This window comes from Glycine max, chromosome 13, assembly GCF_000004515.6.
Source record: "Glycine max cultivar Williams 82 chromosome 13, Glycine_max_v4.0, whole genome shotgun sequence".
Taxonomy (NCBI): domain Eukaryota; kingdom Viridiplantae; phylum Streptophyta; class Magnoliopsida; order Fabales; family Fabaceae; genus Glycine; species Glycine max.
Window position 1 is genome coordinate 19,681,358 of NC_038249.2, and position 16,699 is coordinate 19,698,056.

General features: G+C 33.8%; 2 protein-coding genes across 5 annotated transcripts; both read right to left on the minus strand.

Annotated features, from left to right (window-relative positions):
* Positions 1-26: 26 nt before the first annotated feature.
* LOC100802268 (N-acyltransferase superfamily protein) lies at positions 27-2,378 on the minus strand. 2 transcript variants are annotated; one of them, NM_001317675.2, is made up of 5 exons: positions 1,930-2,251; positions 1,573-1,728; positions 1,175-1,270; positions 881-1,001; positions 27-438 (listed from the first exon to the last, which is right to left on the minus strand). In NM_001317675.2, exons 1-5 carry the CDS (start codon positions 2,191-2,193, stop codon positions 275-277), a joined length of 801 nt encoding a protein of 266 aa, NP_001304604.2. In that variant the 5' UTR covers positions 2,194-2,251; the 3' UTR covers positions 27-274. The 2 variants fall into 2 exon arrangements, with proteins under 2 accessions (NP_001304604.2, XP_014620849.1); XM_014765363.3 differs by having other exon boundaries at positions 67-438; positions 1,175-1,287; positions 1,578-1,728; positions 1,930-2,378.
* A 7,685-nt stretch (positions 2,379-10,063) lies between these two features.
* Positions 10,064-16,180, minus strand: LOC100801375 (E3 ubiquitin-protein ligase XBAT32). Of its 3 annotated transcripts, none has more exons than XM_041007968.1 (11): positions 15,534-16,180; positions 14,828-15,365; positions 14,684-14,743; positions 14,497-14,568; positions 14,230-14,399; positions 13,983-14,143; positions 13,113-13,171; positions 12,926-12,972; positions 12,165-12,305; positions 11,316-11,404; positions 10,064-10,763 (listed from the first exon to the last, which is right to left on the minus strand). In XM_041007968.1, the coding sequence occupies exons 2-11, from the start codon at positions 15,020-15,022 to the stop codon at positions 10,231-10,233; spliced, it is 1,527 nt and encodes a 508-aa protein (XP_040863902.1). In that variant the 5' UTR covers positions 15,023-15,365; positions 15,534-16,180; the 3' UTR covers positions 10,064-10,230. The 3 variants fall into 3 exon arrangements, with proteins under 3 accessions (XP_040863902.1, XP_003542295.1, XP_006593559.1); XM_003542247.5 differs by having other exon boundaries at positions 14,828-15,396; XM_006593496.3 differs by lacking the exon at positions 15,534-16,180 and having other exon boundaries at positions 14,892-15,024.
* Between the last annotated feature and the right edge of the window lie 519 nt (positions 16,181-16,699).

A 16,699-nucleotide genomic window follows, 5' to 3' on the forward strand; every position in this document is an offset into this window, starting at 1 on the left:
GTGCGAGTTCCGTTTTCTTGAGCAACTTTTTTAGCCTAACAATGTGTGATTGATATTATCAAAATATAATCATCAAGGGGAGCCATTTCATGTCATCATATCTAAAAGTGGATCATTGTCTTGTCTGCCAGATTTGCTAAAAGCAAAACACGTTACATTTGGGCTTTGGCATGAAAGGAAAAAGAACTATGAGGCAAGGTAGGAATGTGAAAATAACTGAACAAGAATTGACAGAAAACCATATTAACAGAAGATATAGGACAACACTGTTAAATTAGGTCTTTGAAAGCCCTGACCATAGGAGAAGTCTTCGGGGCCGATCTAGAAACCTGGCCTGCCACGCGGGTTCATCACTTTCATAGACAAACCCACTCTTTATATACAATTTCTTTGCTGGTTCATTGTCTACAGCAACATGGACGTACAAATCTGTTATGCCTGAAAGAAAGATAAAAATAATTAAATTTGGTCACTTTTGGCTTAGGAAAGTCCAATCTAAGTTGTCATGTAGAAATCAAGGTCTTCTCAATCATAAAGTAAAAAATAGAGTAATGGAAGACCGTGAACAATTGTGTTTAGTGAATTCTTCATATCCTTATCAAAACAAAGATTAGGATTTAGATATAAGGGTTGCCTTTGCCTATATCTAATGTAATCAAGAGAAATGTAACACACTCTTTTAAATACACTTTCTATTATTAGTTAAAATTTTAAACAATTTTTAAACAATAGTAGCAGGTGTGTTAAGAGTAGTGTATTGAAGAATATGTTGTTCCTCATCTAATCAAAAGCCATACATGCCCATCAATAGATCTTTTTTAAAGTTAGTGGAAACGATAGCAATATGCACGTAGCAGTTAAGTGCTATTTTGATTCCTACCCCAATCATAAGCAACTAACTTTGACTTTTCAAGAAGTGCATAAGCCAACCCATTTCTATGCAACTCTTTGGCAACACATACATTGCTGAGGTATGCCCTTGTGATATCAGCTCCAATGACCTACAAACAGTGAAACATGTAAACAATTAGACGTAGGCAGCATTGTACAAATTAGAAACCGGAGAAGACTTGGCAATTTTCGTGTCAAAACTCAAAACCTGGTTGCCTGCAAAATTCTACCATACAAACAAACACAGCATACAAATTTAGACATCCAGGAGATAGAAAAATACCTCAGGCTTCGCCCCTACAATTTCATCGGGAAGGCTCAAGCACTGATTAAGATCAAGAGTACCAACTACAATCCGGTCCTCTCCATTGGTAGAAAACTGTAATTTTAACGAAACTACAAATAATTATGTTAAGAAACAAGAAACAACACGCCACCGAGCAAGTGTACACAGACAAAAACAACGAAAACTCATCCTATATAACAATTTATTTGATGGGATCGGGGTTTGAACTAAATTTTTTACAACAATTCTAAGCAGGGTAAAAGGATAAGTATGATTAACAAGCTAGTCATGTGAATTTTCTGAGCAGAGAGGGACAAGAGACATGGAAAGCATTATTAGCATTGAATAATTCATTGATGACAGCACAGCAGAAACAGTGAGGAAATAAAACAAACCTTACATGAAGAGCACAAATCATCGGAGAGGGTGGCAATATGGGACAAAGGAAGGGAGGCATTTATGCAAGAGACTCTTCTGAAGCCCATTCTTTTCCCTGAAACGCGCTCCTTAAGGGCTTCGAACTCGCGCTCAGCCAAGTACCTCGTATGATCCTAACACAACTTAACAAACACGAAATGCGGAATGCACCGTATTACGTTACTTCGTTAAAAAAAAAAAAAAAATCACTCTTTTATCACAATTCAATCGTACCCATCTGCGAAACGGTAACCAAACAACGAAGCTTGAAGCTAGATTCGATAACTAATATTGTTTTAAAATGAAAAATAGAAGGATTGAAGTGGGAGACTGACTAGGATTCCGAAGGCGTCGGGGCGGAATTGATTGAAGGAACGAACGCGGAGACAGGCAGCGGCCCAGAGCTCATCCTCGTAGAAGGATTCAGCGATGGTTAAGAGAGTGGTGTCGATTTTTTGGGTGCAAATGTTGGTGGCAGCTGAGGATTGGATTTGGGTCCTGAATATGTTGGAGAAACCATAGAGATTAGATGATGTCAACGGAAACGATGAGGAAGAAGGAATAAGAGGACAGGAACAGAGAGAAGAAAGCAGCGTCATTTTTTTGTACTGTTAATTCTCTTTCTCTCTGTCTCTGCTTAGTGCTTAGTGATCTCCACTAATTTGTTGTCTGTTATTGCGGCCCAGGCTCACTCAATCTATATTAGTTTTTTTTTCTACCTCTTGTTTGGGTTTCGGATAATTCACAAGCCCAATTATTTTTTTATGAGGAGTGCTTGTTATAGAGTTCAGCATTTTGACAAACAAAAATGTTATAAAAAAATTCAGCATGGACATTGCCAACACGTTGGACCAGAAAATAAAATAAAATAAACAAAGACAAGATAAAGAAGAATTTGGTGAGTGACGTTGCATTTATGACTCACTATCTCAAAACAAAATGATTAATTTATTGCTTGAAAAAATGTGCTAGTTTTTATTTCGGTTTCATCTTGCAGCTAAATACATTTTGAATAATCAATAAAAGGGTTAACAAACACACCAAAAAAAAAATATATTGCACGTAACAAACCTTCAAACTCCTCACACATTGAGTTTGTGAATGAGGGCCTAAATTCAATTCTTGTTGAATACATCTTTAAAAGAGGGTGGGGGAAATTTAAGTGTGATTAAATAAAAATTTAATTACTCATTTACTTCCTATAAATTTTAAATTTATCCCTTTTAGTTCTTATAGTTAACAAGTGGATGTATTAATCTCTAAAGTTTAATAAGTAAATTTTTTAGCCGATGAAATTTACATTTTAATTTTCAAAAGGTAAAAAAAAATTAACGACAAACGTTTTGGAAATTAAAATATAGGAACTAAATGATAATTAAAATTAAATAAATAATTATCCCACTAATTAAATGTAATTTTTGTATGTACTTATTAAATCTATCCCCCTCAATTATCAATCTGCAGCTAGTCAAACGTTCCTTGCGAAGACGGCAAAGTGTTGCGACCATAGCCAATAGAGTTGTCCTTTACTTCAATGCACGGTTGTAGATTATAATCATCCTACACCTACACATTATACCTCTCCTATATTCCTATTCTACCATCAATAGGACAAAACAATAAAATAAAAGCACCAATCAATATCCGTTGCAATGTTTTGTTTTCCATCATGCATCAATTACTCATTGCCTAGCCAACTCGTGTGGGCAAATCTGAATTGATTCCTTCCGTTATCGATGAACACAAACAATAAATAAAACAGTTGAACACCCACCCATCCGTTTTCGAAGAAATTCTTTAATTTGCTTTCTTCCCCTACCACAATCACAAAAACTGATAAGATGCCCATTGCTTACCTTTACGTGTAACCATAGTGGTGAATAGCAAGATTTTGGGCAAATTAAAATATACTACAAAGCATTTATTGGTAAAGTGAGAATAGCAGTGTCTCAAGACATTAATGGTCAAGGATCACACACATTCGTGCAGCACGGACACGGGAAATTATGAGTGCGCATCAGCACCAGCACAGCTTCATTGCAACGTAAAATCTTTTTCTTTCCTGGTTTAATCCTAGAATAATAATTTCATTCAAGTAACCTTCGCGATTAATTATTTGTTTGTATTTAAAATTAGTAACTTTAAAATATTTTCTTAAATAAACTTCAAAACTCAGAATAAAGTGTAATAGATATTTACTATCATGAGCGTAAATTATCTGATTTGAAGTTGTTGTCAGACAATTATTAATTTTTTGTTACTGAGAAGGATTGAATCCATGGATATTTTCTTCTTTCCCTTCTTTGGGAGTTGTTAATTACAGTTGAATCAGTAGTTTCAAAAGTTTGATTCTAATTTTTAATACACTTACTTCTATTAAATTTTCAAAAAAAAAAATTATCATCTAAAATAATTTTAATTTTACCTAGTTGAAATAGGATTATCTTAAGTCAAAAATACATGTAATTTAAAAAAAAAAACAGTCTGACAGATATTTACTTCAATATAAATTTTTTTTCACATTTTCCCTTTCTTAAAATCCAGTAAAACAACTTCACACACGAATACATGTGATCGATTAAAAAATTAAGTGAGATTTATACAGAAAGAGAGAGAATTAGTGTAATAGATGAAAGAAGGAGGTTTGGGGCGTTGGAAATCGTCTTGCATGTTCATATGCTTTGTCTTACGTAGGCGGCTGCAACGATTGAAGAAAAAAGGGAAAGGACTCTGAGAGAGACTGATGGATTGACCATGTGTTGTCCCATCAGTATCACTAGCTAGGGTTTTGAATTGTTATCATTTATCTAAGATATTTAAAAGGAAGGAAGAGTGTATATCAATGTAAGATCCCTATATAACCCCCCTCTTATCCCACTCCCACTTTTGCCCACATGATTCAATTCACACCCTTTTTACTCTCTTGAGAATTTGATATGATAATGATATATACTATTATGGCATAATTATGAAGAGAAGCATTTATCCGATGGGTAGGTTAGGCTTTGTGCTTGGGACGGATCACTATCTTCAATGGAGAGCGTTGGAACAATTCAAGCCAAGCCAAGTTTTTCACATAAAATCACATGCATATATGCTGTCACTGCTTGAATAATTCGTCCTTTCCCCTCTACAAATGTTCGCCATCTTTAACCATATTCCTTAGAATTCAAAATGGCTCACACAGCTGTAAAACTTATTTTATCATCAGAAAGATAGAGGAAATACAAGATTGATTCAATGGTTAAAGAATGGTTGAAGAAAAATGAAAGAAGAAAAAAAGGAAAAGAAATCACCATTCAAAACTCCTAATTGATATTTTTATAAGTTCACTTAAAAACTTAATTACATTCCACGTGATAAAGTTGAATTAATCTAAACTACAAATGTAAATTACACTATGCATTTTCAGTAAAAATAAAAGAATTAGTTTTATATCTTTTAAAACGAATAAAAACCTACACATACATGAAGTTACACGCGAATGCCGGATATGCAATTAATTAAATTTTCATAATTTTTCATCGTATAATTAAATTGCAACCACAATGCGACTATTATAATTTTATTTATCAATAAGCAAAAATTTAAAATAAATTACACAGACAATCCTCATACATTATATTAACTCGCTTAATTATTTAAAAAAATATTACATCTGTATTCTTATAAGAAAGGTTATTCTAAATGTTTAAAAACCAGAAAATATCATTATTATAAACCAATTAGAAACCATTATTAGTAAGTCAACCAATTTATTTTTATGGAGTAAATCAACAAACTATTTGCATGTATTGTATAGATATTTATTAACATTTTTATTTTAATTTTTTCCAGTTAAATTAATTAGAAATCTTTAATTCAGTTTTCGAAATGTTACTGCATTAAAATGTTCTAAGTAAAAAAAAAAATACTTATAGACCGTGATAAGAAATTGAAAATGTGTTTAAATAGCTTCCAAAATCATGATAAATTGTGATAAAATGGATCGATTTTGATTTGGTTAAATTTTATATGTTGAAATTATTTTTAAAATCATGGAAGAATGAATTATGATGCATAAAAAAATAAGGTAAACTTTTCAAAATTAATTTTACCACCATCAATCTAAATACACATTAAAACATTTTTTTCGAACCAAGTTAAACAGTAATAAAAAATTCGAGTAAGGAAAAGAAAAAAATAGCAAAACATCCTTAAATTGGTACTTGGAAAACCCTACCTCTTACACGGCTGCACACCTAACAGGCATATGACACGTGGTGGCATTTGATGGGAAAGAACAAAGTGGAAAGATGAAAATAGAAATTCAAAAAAGAGAGAGAGAGAGAGAAAGCCCCGTGTAGAGGTAACCAGCTTTGCGTGCAAAGCTGTGTGTCATGTTTTTTTCCTCACCCATTCCCCCATCTTTTCCCAAATATATAATATATCTGCCAAAATCGTAATTTATATTTTTTATTTTCCTTGAAAATTCTTAAATCTTGATTTGAGTAAAAATTAAGAAATCAAATTTGACTCAAATCATGGCTGAAATGTTTTCAAATGTTAGTGGAGATTTTTTTTTTATATAAAAAAGTCTCCTCTCAAAAACTATAAAAAATTAAAATATTTTTTGAAAATTGGAAAATAGAAAGTGCAGGATGGTAAAATACCAACACTATCAAATATCATGTAATTGAATTTTTTGGTTTAAACTTATTTATTGAAAAAAATATTTTAATAAAATAAGTATTTTTATTTTAGTAAGTTTATCTCAATTATTTCGGCCTAAAAAATTAATTTTTTTATCTATTTTAAGAAGCAAATCATATTTATTTGTTAAAATTGTTTATTTTAAATTTAAACAAACTAACTATATTTGCTAGAACTCTCACGTATGTTCACTAAAAAAATAATTTTTTAATACAAATGAAACCAAACAGATATTTTATATATAACTTGTTTGCTTTAACTCCTTTTTTTACAGTAAACAAAACAATTTGCCACTGGAAATATTTTTTTTCCAAAACAAAAATATTTCACATGGTACCGCAACTTTTTCTATACCCTGAACAAAACATACTGTTAATATTTGGTTATGTGGTTGAAAGTGAGACAGAAACTTCGTTTTAACTCGAAAATTTTATATATTGTTTTATGACGAATTGGCCATTTTAAAAAGAATTAAATTTAAAATACGAATATTTTTTTTAAATTAAATTTATGAATTCAACACCGTTTAAAAGCAAGTTTATAATTAATCAGTCACCCCAACTACATCTTGGATGGAACAAAAGCGAAGCCCCTGGGGTTATCATTATCATTGTAGGACCTGCATGTTATCAGTTTCATGCTTTATAAAGCTTATGCCGTTCAAAATGCAGTGAGATTTCTATGTATATATTTATTTTGATGCAGTGTTCTGGCTGAAAACTCCAAGTTGATGCAGCAGGATGCTTGCAAATCCTTTACGACAATTAGGTCATATGTATATAAAGTCATCGTGGGAAGTAAAAGTTCTGGAACCGATACACAATACTATCAACTTCTTTCTCATCTATAATGACAAAATTATTGGTTATATATATACCTTACTTTCTTGGGTGCCTTTGAGTATTCCTCGGCCACAAGGCAAACATTATTTTTGGACATACGGGTTGGTCTTTTTTAAAAAAATGTTTTTTAGCATACACAGACTGATGATTAAACCTTTCTCCACATATTTAAAAAATAATTATATGTCAACTATACCGTACCATGTTATAGTAACTATATCTATCTTATCAAACACTAACAGTAATGTATACACATGGTCTCATGTGAGTTGCCTAGCCACTGAACACATGCACATCATTTTCTATATATTAAGTTTTTTCAATCATGTTATTAATATGAATTATCTATATGTTAATTTCATCAATAATTATTTTTTATTGTAAAAATTAGTTGATCACTTTCAGTGTTAAAATATACTTTAAAAATTAAATTAATCGAATCTATAACTGAAGATTAATTTTTGTTAGGAGATCTAGTTAATCACCTTTAGTGTTAAAATATATTTTGAAAATTAGTTTAACTAAATCCATAATTAACATTTCAATTTGAATATGTTTACATAGCCAATAGACAGTTGTACGCTTCATGTTTGCGAACGTACAAATTAAAGTTATTTATTGATTTGTGCACATGCATGGCATGCATGTAAGCTTGGTCAATACTATTATTCGTCCCATATACTTGTAGATATATTAAGGTCCTATATCTCCAAAGTTTGTCAACAAAAAACTATTAAACATGTTTAATTTAACTATATCTATACTTACCACAAAAACTTAAGAACTATAATTAATTGCAGGTAGTTAAATCATTGAATATAGCTAAACTGTTAATTAGTTAAATTGATTTGATAGTTGATTGGTGAAGATAGCGAGTGAGGTGATTTGTAAGGAATAGTGTGTAAAACTGTAAATAGTATTATTTTTTTTCTTAATATAGAACCTTAAATAATATTTGACATGTGAATAAAAAAGAATGAATTAAAGAGAGAAAAAAAGTGAGTTATAATAATAAAGGTAAAAATTAGTAGATTGGACGAAGAGGGTGTATTCTTTTCTGTTAATTTTTCTCTTGTCATCAGAGTTATATGTTTGATTGATATTCACTTTTACCCTGTGAGAGAATTGATTGCAGGCTCCATACTGTTTTAACTTGTTTCCCTTTATTGGAAATTTGAGTCCGAATTCCCATGCTTCGTATATATGCTTTTGAATTTACGTGACTGAGGAGGTAAAAGATTAGAGAACAGAAGAGTGAGGCAGAGAAATATGGTTAAGTCACGTTGCTTGTCACTGCAGTACTGTACTTTATCCTTTCTTCTCTCAAATCAGTCGCCATTTTTATCTGATTTATAATCAAGACTTCTCGCTGTAAGGGATCAGAGAAAGACAAAGCTAGAACAAGGGAAAAGAAGGGTTTTTTAAATCCCATCAATTCACAGTTTTTGGGTCCACTAACCTCATCCTTTTTCTTCAAACTTCACTGAAACAACAACGTTTTTGGAATGTCAGAAGTCCCTTATTTTCATTTATTTCAACTTCTCTTTTCACTATATAAACTCCATCAATCTTCTCACCATGCACCCCTCACTTGCCCTTTTATATCATATCACAGCTACGCCTATAAACATCACCTTGTCCTTACGTAACATTTTGTTACAAACTGGTCACTTCTTACTTAATATGCTCTTGCTCCTAAACTGCTCAAGAATCTCTCACAAATGGCATCAAGCTTGTCCTACTACCGTCACAATGCAGTGCAACGAGATTCCTTGGTGTTCTCTACTGCAGCATATGGAGAATGAAGCTTGTAATAGGTTTTCATGGCGATATCCTGACTGAGCTTGTTTTTTAGTTTTTATTTTTCAAATTTTTTTATTTTCATCTTCTCTTTCCCGGCATTTTTCTTGTTATCTTTTTCTTGATCTTGCAAGGCTTTTTTATCTTAATTTGTTTAATATAACCACCCTTTCTCTTCTTCTTAGGTTAAGTTTTTTTCTTCATCATGTCAGTTAATTCCATCTTAATATATTTAAGCTATTCCTCCTGAGCTTTAATCAAGTGACTTGGTGATATTTCCATGTAATCATCGTCATTATATAATGTTATAAAGTTTACAGATAGATCTCTCTCTTATGATCCTTCTTTTGTTATGTTGTTTTACATTTTACGTTTGAGCAAAAGCTGCACTATCTAAATAACGGACATATATGATCGCTTGTTAAGAACATTTTTTCCGTTGATATTCACGTTCATAATTTTCAACTTGTTACTGTAAATCATATTTCTAAGTTGATTGTAAGCACAGACGAAAAGGATTATCATATAATAGGTTTCTGCGATGAAATGAGACCGGTCTTAATTATATAATAACTTGTTTGAGAACGGTAATACAATGAACAGAAATAAGTAGAAACATAAACGCATACATGAAGAAAGTCAGAACTCTAGTAAGGTAAAGTGGAAACATCTTGTGCTTATTTCGTTCTATTTCATAGTATATTTAGCTTCTATGTTGTTTAGGTTTGCAATTTCTGCGAAAAGAGGCTACCCAACGGTGACAATAAATATCTGCACGTGGCCTTGTGGGTCCAATTGTTGCCCATAATTCCTAAGACTTGCTGGCACAGATTTATTGTGTTACTGAAAACTGAATTATTAAGGCATCAATGCTGTCTTTAGGTTCTGAGCTTCTGGCCCCTTAGCCAACTTTAATGAAATTGTGACGTGCAGCTAACATCACCTGTGGCTTTCTCCATGTGCAAAGAGCATTAGTCTTTGGTCCAAATTTCAAGCAGAACGTATGATAATTACAAGCCATGATCACAAACAATACGATTTTTCCTTCAACTAGTTTACAGGTTTGCTATTTGATAATTATAAGCCATGAATTCCACATAGAGCAGTTTGCATTTACGTGCACCAAGCATGAGACTTGTAGAAATTGTGTTGTGAAATATGTTGCCAAAAAAGAAATTTGTCCCAGCTGAAAACAATTGGGCTTGGTATTTACAATCAATGTAGAAATGTAGTGAACAGTGGATGATATTTGGAATCATGGGGTATAATGTTGGGGTGAGAAAGAAAAAGACCAAAATGTAATCAGCATCCACTGCCTGTGTCAACAGATTGATTGAGGGAACAAAACCATGATGACTTCCTTCTTTCTGTTTGAGAAGATGATCGTCTGAAACTGGAACCAGAACACCTTGCCAAGTGGTTCCTCACGTTTCTGCCCACAGTGCAAGGCACTAAGGAGGGGCTAACATCTGCTCCCAAGCAAAGGCTGGGGTTCATTCTGAATGAGGGGAACCCTTGGCAGCTAATGGAGCGAAATGATCTTGAAGGGGAAGAATTTTTGGATCCACGGGAAGTTGGTTTGCAAAATGGGGTGGTCATGTCACTGGAATCCCCTAATACCTCACTTGAACATGTGCAAAATGTTAGGGACAAGTTTGATGTCCTTTGCATTTCCTTGTGTAGTGGTCTTGCGTCTGGAAGCTTCACAAATGAGACTATGCCGTGCCTGCAGAGAGGGCATGCAATTGAACCTGGGGGTCCTGTTGTGGTTGTTGAAGTAGAGTTTGTAGAACAAAGATACAAGGCACATTGTGTGCAGAACTCGTGATCACAACCTGCATGCATCACAGCATTAGATGTATGGATTTATTATGCATGAAACCACAAAACATTAACTCGAGGCTAGCAATTACTGATCTAACATCACAAGCATCCTTTGGGACTAGGGTCATGGCTTCTATCTGTTTCTAATTTCTAGTGGCACATTGGAATACACCATGCAAACTGTAGAATTGATTTCATGAGTACACACAATTGCAACCCGTATAAAGTGAACCATTATATATCATTTCTAGGAGCTACCACTTATAAAATCCAAAAACCAAAACGAAGATTGATGTTTATACTTTATACATGTAAAGGTGTTGGTGAAAATTAAATGACTAGAAATTAAAACTAGAACATTTTGAGAATACGGCCTTTCATGTCTGGTAATTACGTTATGTTTCCTACAAAATAAAATTTTTCCACCGCAAAAATTTAACCATAACTCTAACCTTTTGCTAAAAAAAAAGGCTCCATCATTCTCTACACCAATTGTATTACCATATATCCAGCATTTATACTAGCCAAAATACATACGTTTGTTTGTCAATTTAAGAGTATACCTTCTACAGCGACCGTACATTTCCTTTCCAAACAAACAGCGCATGGATCTAAGCATGGTGCTAAATCATTTGTCCTCCATCCACATTCTCTGTCAAGGTTGATCACAACAGAAACAAAAAGCGGGGAGGAGCAATATTAGAAATCATTAGAATACAACAATTTGAGATTATAGTTAACTGGCTAAATCAAATCAAGTGCTGATACAAGTTTATGCTAATTTTGCTCTGTAATCTCAAGATGTAGTATTTGCTGTGGAAAAATGTGTGCACAAATATTGGTAGTGTATCTACATTCATGGAATGAATAACTCGATAAAAACAGAAAATGAGCTAATTCATTGTAAGGACAAGATAAGGGTAGATTGTTTGATAGAGCACTCGAGACAAAATTTGACTGAAGAATAATATATCCCTGGCTATTTGGTGTATACTACAAAAGAAGATCAAAGCATGTTTCCCAGTGATGTCAAAGATGATGGATATAAAATGAAATTAATGTACCTGAAAAACACTAAACGTGCGTACTTAGAAACATAATGACATAACAAACCATCAATGAAATAAAAATTCTTTCCATCAAGACTGTTGAAAAATCATGCTAGACACTGCATTCAAAGCATGATAAGATAAATCCACCTTGCTAGTTGATTTGAAGTCAGCGGCAGACTGGACAAATTAATGGAAAGAATTGAGCTTACGAAAATAAATTGACGCTAATTCCTAGGAAAACATTAATTTTTAAGTGGTTCTCCCAATGTGGAGCAACGGAGATAGCACCAAATATATTACACAAACCCTGATAGGAAGAAATTGGTTGAAGTGATTAGAGGATAGGACTGACACACGTACCTAGCAATTCGCACAATGCTCATAAGTGGAAGAGATATATATGGAGAAGGAAGAACTTGTAAGGGGTCTGCTGGAGGTGTTTTTAAGATGTCCTCAAGCCAGTCTCTATGCCAAGAACGAGCAACCATCAAGGGGGTCCATCTTCAAAACAAAAATCATAGGGGTAAACGCAAATCCCATCAAAGACATACAAAGTTTTAGACAACATCAATCTCAAGTTGCTTTATTCAAATGCAACATAGCATTACGGGTACTATACTTTTGACTGTTCAATTGATTTTTATTGCAATTAGACAGCAGAGACCAAAGGATTCTTGAAAAGATTACAGCCAGAGAACACTATGATCCTCGTATCAAGTTGTAATGACAAAAGAACAGGCCCTTGCAAATGCAAGTCAAATAGATAATACTAGATAGAATTCCTAATATAGTGATGAAGATGGCATTTAAACTTCAAGGTGATAAGCTATTCAATACTCCAATTATTATTGCCAAAGACAAAAAAAAACGGATATATGTGGCGAATTTTTACAGCACAACTCCATAAAAAAGCCACAATAAAACTCAGAAACATGGATAGTCTGACCGAGATCTTCAAGAATAAATTTGAGCTTCTGGTCAAAAGCCAAGGAAGCTATTGATTGAATTTGCTTTAAGTTTTTTATAGACTAGAAGGCAGGGTAGCAGGATATCTATACCATGCCAGGCAGTAAGATAAAGTCATCACATCTCAAAAGTAAAAGACACATGTAGATACCTACCCATTTGCATTCTCAGCAGTCAGATTGGCACCCTTGGCAATCAACAGCTGAACCAAACAATAACACACAAAATAAAAAAAAATAAAAAATAAAAAGAAAGGAACTTCAATATGCTGACTAGCAAGAAGAGTAATATACTTTCAGTAGCAAAAGTATAGTTTTCTTCTAAAGGAAAATAGATACACACTTGACAACATTGTTGATTTCCACCACATGCAGCATAATGGAGTGGAGTGCTTCCAGAACCTGCAGATAAGTATGGACAACAGTTATTAGAAGTGAAACTAATTAAATTAGCCCAAAATTACCGGATGCAATATGTTCTAATTTCTAAATATCTTTTAATCTATGTTATTGTTTATAAGTGTACTCTGCACAAGGGAGGTCAACTTTAAACATGAGGACTTTATGGGCGAATAGAAATTGAAATTTCTCCAATATAGTAGAAGGAAGAACATCTAACCCAAATCTCTATCTGATAGAATTTGATAAATGTATATTTGATACTGACTCACAACCATACTGATGAGGTTTAAAAAGAGATGGAAGAACAATAAGGCTAAGCTTAAAAGATAAAGAGGAAAATAATGTGGAATGATATGGAAAGCTTTTGATTTACAATCTATGGTCCTTGCATAGCAAGTGGGTAAAATATCATTTCAGCTCACTTTCAAGCTATAGGAGAGGTCATGAGTTCTGGAATTAGAATGTAAATGTGTTGTAGTTTAGTTTCAAATCCTCCAAATTTTTGTGGTAACTTTTAATATAAAGTTTTCACTTGCTCATTTTCAGTTCAACCAAGCAAATAGTAAATTTATTCAAGAAACAAGAAATGGAAATGTTGAAATTTTAGTGAGAAATGACCTGGCTATGTAGGTTTCATAACAAACCAAAAAATTGGAAGAAGAAAAATAGAGAATAGGGAGGAACAGGAACGGGTATGGAAACAATCAGCAGATAATAGAAATGTCAATCTACTTATGCATAAATGCTGACTTTCCAAAGCAAATATTTGACATCATTTTATCACATGAACTAGAAAATGCCAAACAATTACCAATTAAGTCAATGGTAGTTCCATCCTCCACAGTAACCTCGGACACAGAAGCTCCCAAGTCCAAGAGTAACTGTACACTTTCAACATGCCCATTTAATGCTGCCATATGCAGAGCAGTGATGCCTCCATCAGCAGTTCTGTTAATCACCTCGCAGAGACCACTTTGTATGCAACCATTTAAAGACAAAATTAACTCATTGCCATAGTGGAAGAATGCAATGGGACCTTTGAGTGAGAGACAGAGTACCTTTGATCAAATTCTGAGATTGATTTATGATCACCTGTCTGTAATGCATTCCAAAAGTTAGGGACGCTAGGTATATAGTCAGCGAGGATGAGCCGAATGCACCGGGTATGGCCATTCAAAGCAGCCAAGTGAAGGGCAGTACCTCCATTTAGGTAATCAGCTTTATGGATCTGCAATCCAATGCAATAGACAATGTTTTACAACTCAAGAATTTATCTGATTTTTATCAAAATATACAACAAAATTGGTTGCTAGTAACGATCATACATTGGCATTAAAAATAACCAGGGTCTGAACCACCTCCCAGTGACCATGTTGACAAGCTTGCATCAATGCAGTCTGTTAATGGTACAAAGTTTGAAAATTAAGAAAAAAATGACCCGTTCATGTGATATGGCATGTAAATATTGTGAATTGAATTTAAGAGACATTCAAACAAAACAACATGGATTACCTGACCGCGATAATTCCTGAGATTGATATCAACTCCGGACTCAAGTAACAGATACACTATCTACGTCAACGCAAAAGACAATAGATATTTTGAAAAGAATTGCAAAACATGATACAAAGAGATGGAGTGCATTGAATCAAGTACCTCATGGTGGCCATGAGCTGCAGAATAATGCAAAGGGGAATTGCGAACTCCGAAAGTGGAATACCTTGCAAGACGAGGGTTATATTCCAATAAGGCCTTGGCTTCTTGAACATCCCCATCTCTGGCTGCAGAAACTAAGCGCTCACCAGATGCAGAACATCCAAAAGAATTCCCCACCAGGCTCAGAAACTTCATGTCCCTCAGAAATCACGACAAAAACACTATTCGGGAAATTGGAAGCAGTGGGTCTCTTCACAGCCTCATCAAAAGGCCTCAAATTCCCTTTTGGACAAACACCCCCGACACGAAATCATCAAACCTTAAACAATCCTAAATTCTGAAATAATAAAAAGGCTTGTTGGAGAGATCTTGTTCTCTGTCAAAAGGTTCATTCCATTCACCAAACCAACCAACAGCAACAACTAAATTAAATTTTCTCACGCATCGGAAGGAATTGGTTGTAACATTCAAAGCCCCACATAATTCTCGAGAGAGATGGAAAACAGGTTCCAGTAGTTTTGTCCACAACTCTTCAACTCTGCGCAACCAATGAGTTGCCAACTCTCAAACTGTTCATTTAAATATTAAAAAATCAATTTTTTTTTTTTACAGATTGGTTCAACCCTTCGTGAACTTCGAGAAACCGAACAACAACACCAAACTATTATTATACAATACATACTTACAAAAAAAAAAAAAATTGTACCTTTGGAAGAATCTCTATTCTATTTCAATTTGCCAAGCGGATACTGTGAACCTGACAAACACCAACTTCCAACAATTCCTTTCAAATAACGATTGGAGAGGAACAACCATTAACCATTAATCACCTTCCAAATTACCCAACCCACATCAGCATATCACAAAAGCATGAAAATCCCACAACCTTAAACTCGGAAGGATCAAAACCCAGAATGGGAATATGTGGTTTCCGGGAGAGGATTGATGGCATCAAACCTTCTCCATCAGCCCCAACAGATGCAAAACCATTTACAACGATGAAAACGGGAAAAGATATTTCTTTTGCTTAAACTGGCAATTTGCTAAAATTAAGAAGAAATAGATAGATAGATAGATGGATGGATGGAATATCTAAAAGGGTGACAGATGTTATTGGGAAAAGCAAGTTTTTTTGAGTGCAGCTTCTTGAGGCAACAACAAAAAGCGTGTCACCATGATTGGATATTATTAAGGAGTCAACTTGGTAGTTGTGTCGTTTCTTTCGTTGTCCCCTCCCTTTGCGGAGGAAGAATTAGAATTCCTTCTAACTGTATGCTCTATCAAACACCACACGCAGATCGAGGCCTCAAAGGTGGTGTGGTACTACTACCTGACCCATCTCCTTACCCAGGGGTCAAACACTTATCTTTAATTACATTAATATTATTAACACCTAATTGATTTTTTATTATTTAATTACACGTGGAATATTATTACTAATTGATTACCCATTTGGGAGAGAATGTCCTAGAACATAAAATTAATTGTCCAATTTAAGTGAGGAATTTGGTTGGTTAGATAAATATAGCGAGAAGTGGTGTAAATGAAAACAGATGCAAAGCGGTAAAAAGTTGACGGCAAGAAGAACCTCCAATAATCGAACTTAATAATTATTCAACCCATTATTTAGTTAGTATGAGATTATTTTAATTTAGTTAAAAAAATTATATTTTATTTAACTCAAACATGATTATTCTAACATAATTGTTTTTAATACAAGATAAGAAGAAAAAAAACTTAACTTTAGCATCGACATTGGGTCCATCCTTTGGAAGGTTTTAATTAGGGCCAAAAAAGGCTGTCGTGCATAAAGCGGTGGAGCGGCACCAATTTTGTGATACCAATGATGGGTGGAATGCGTTGTCTAACCCA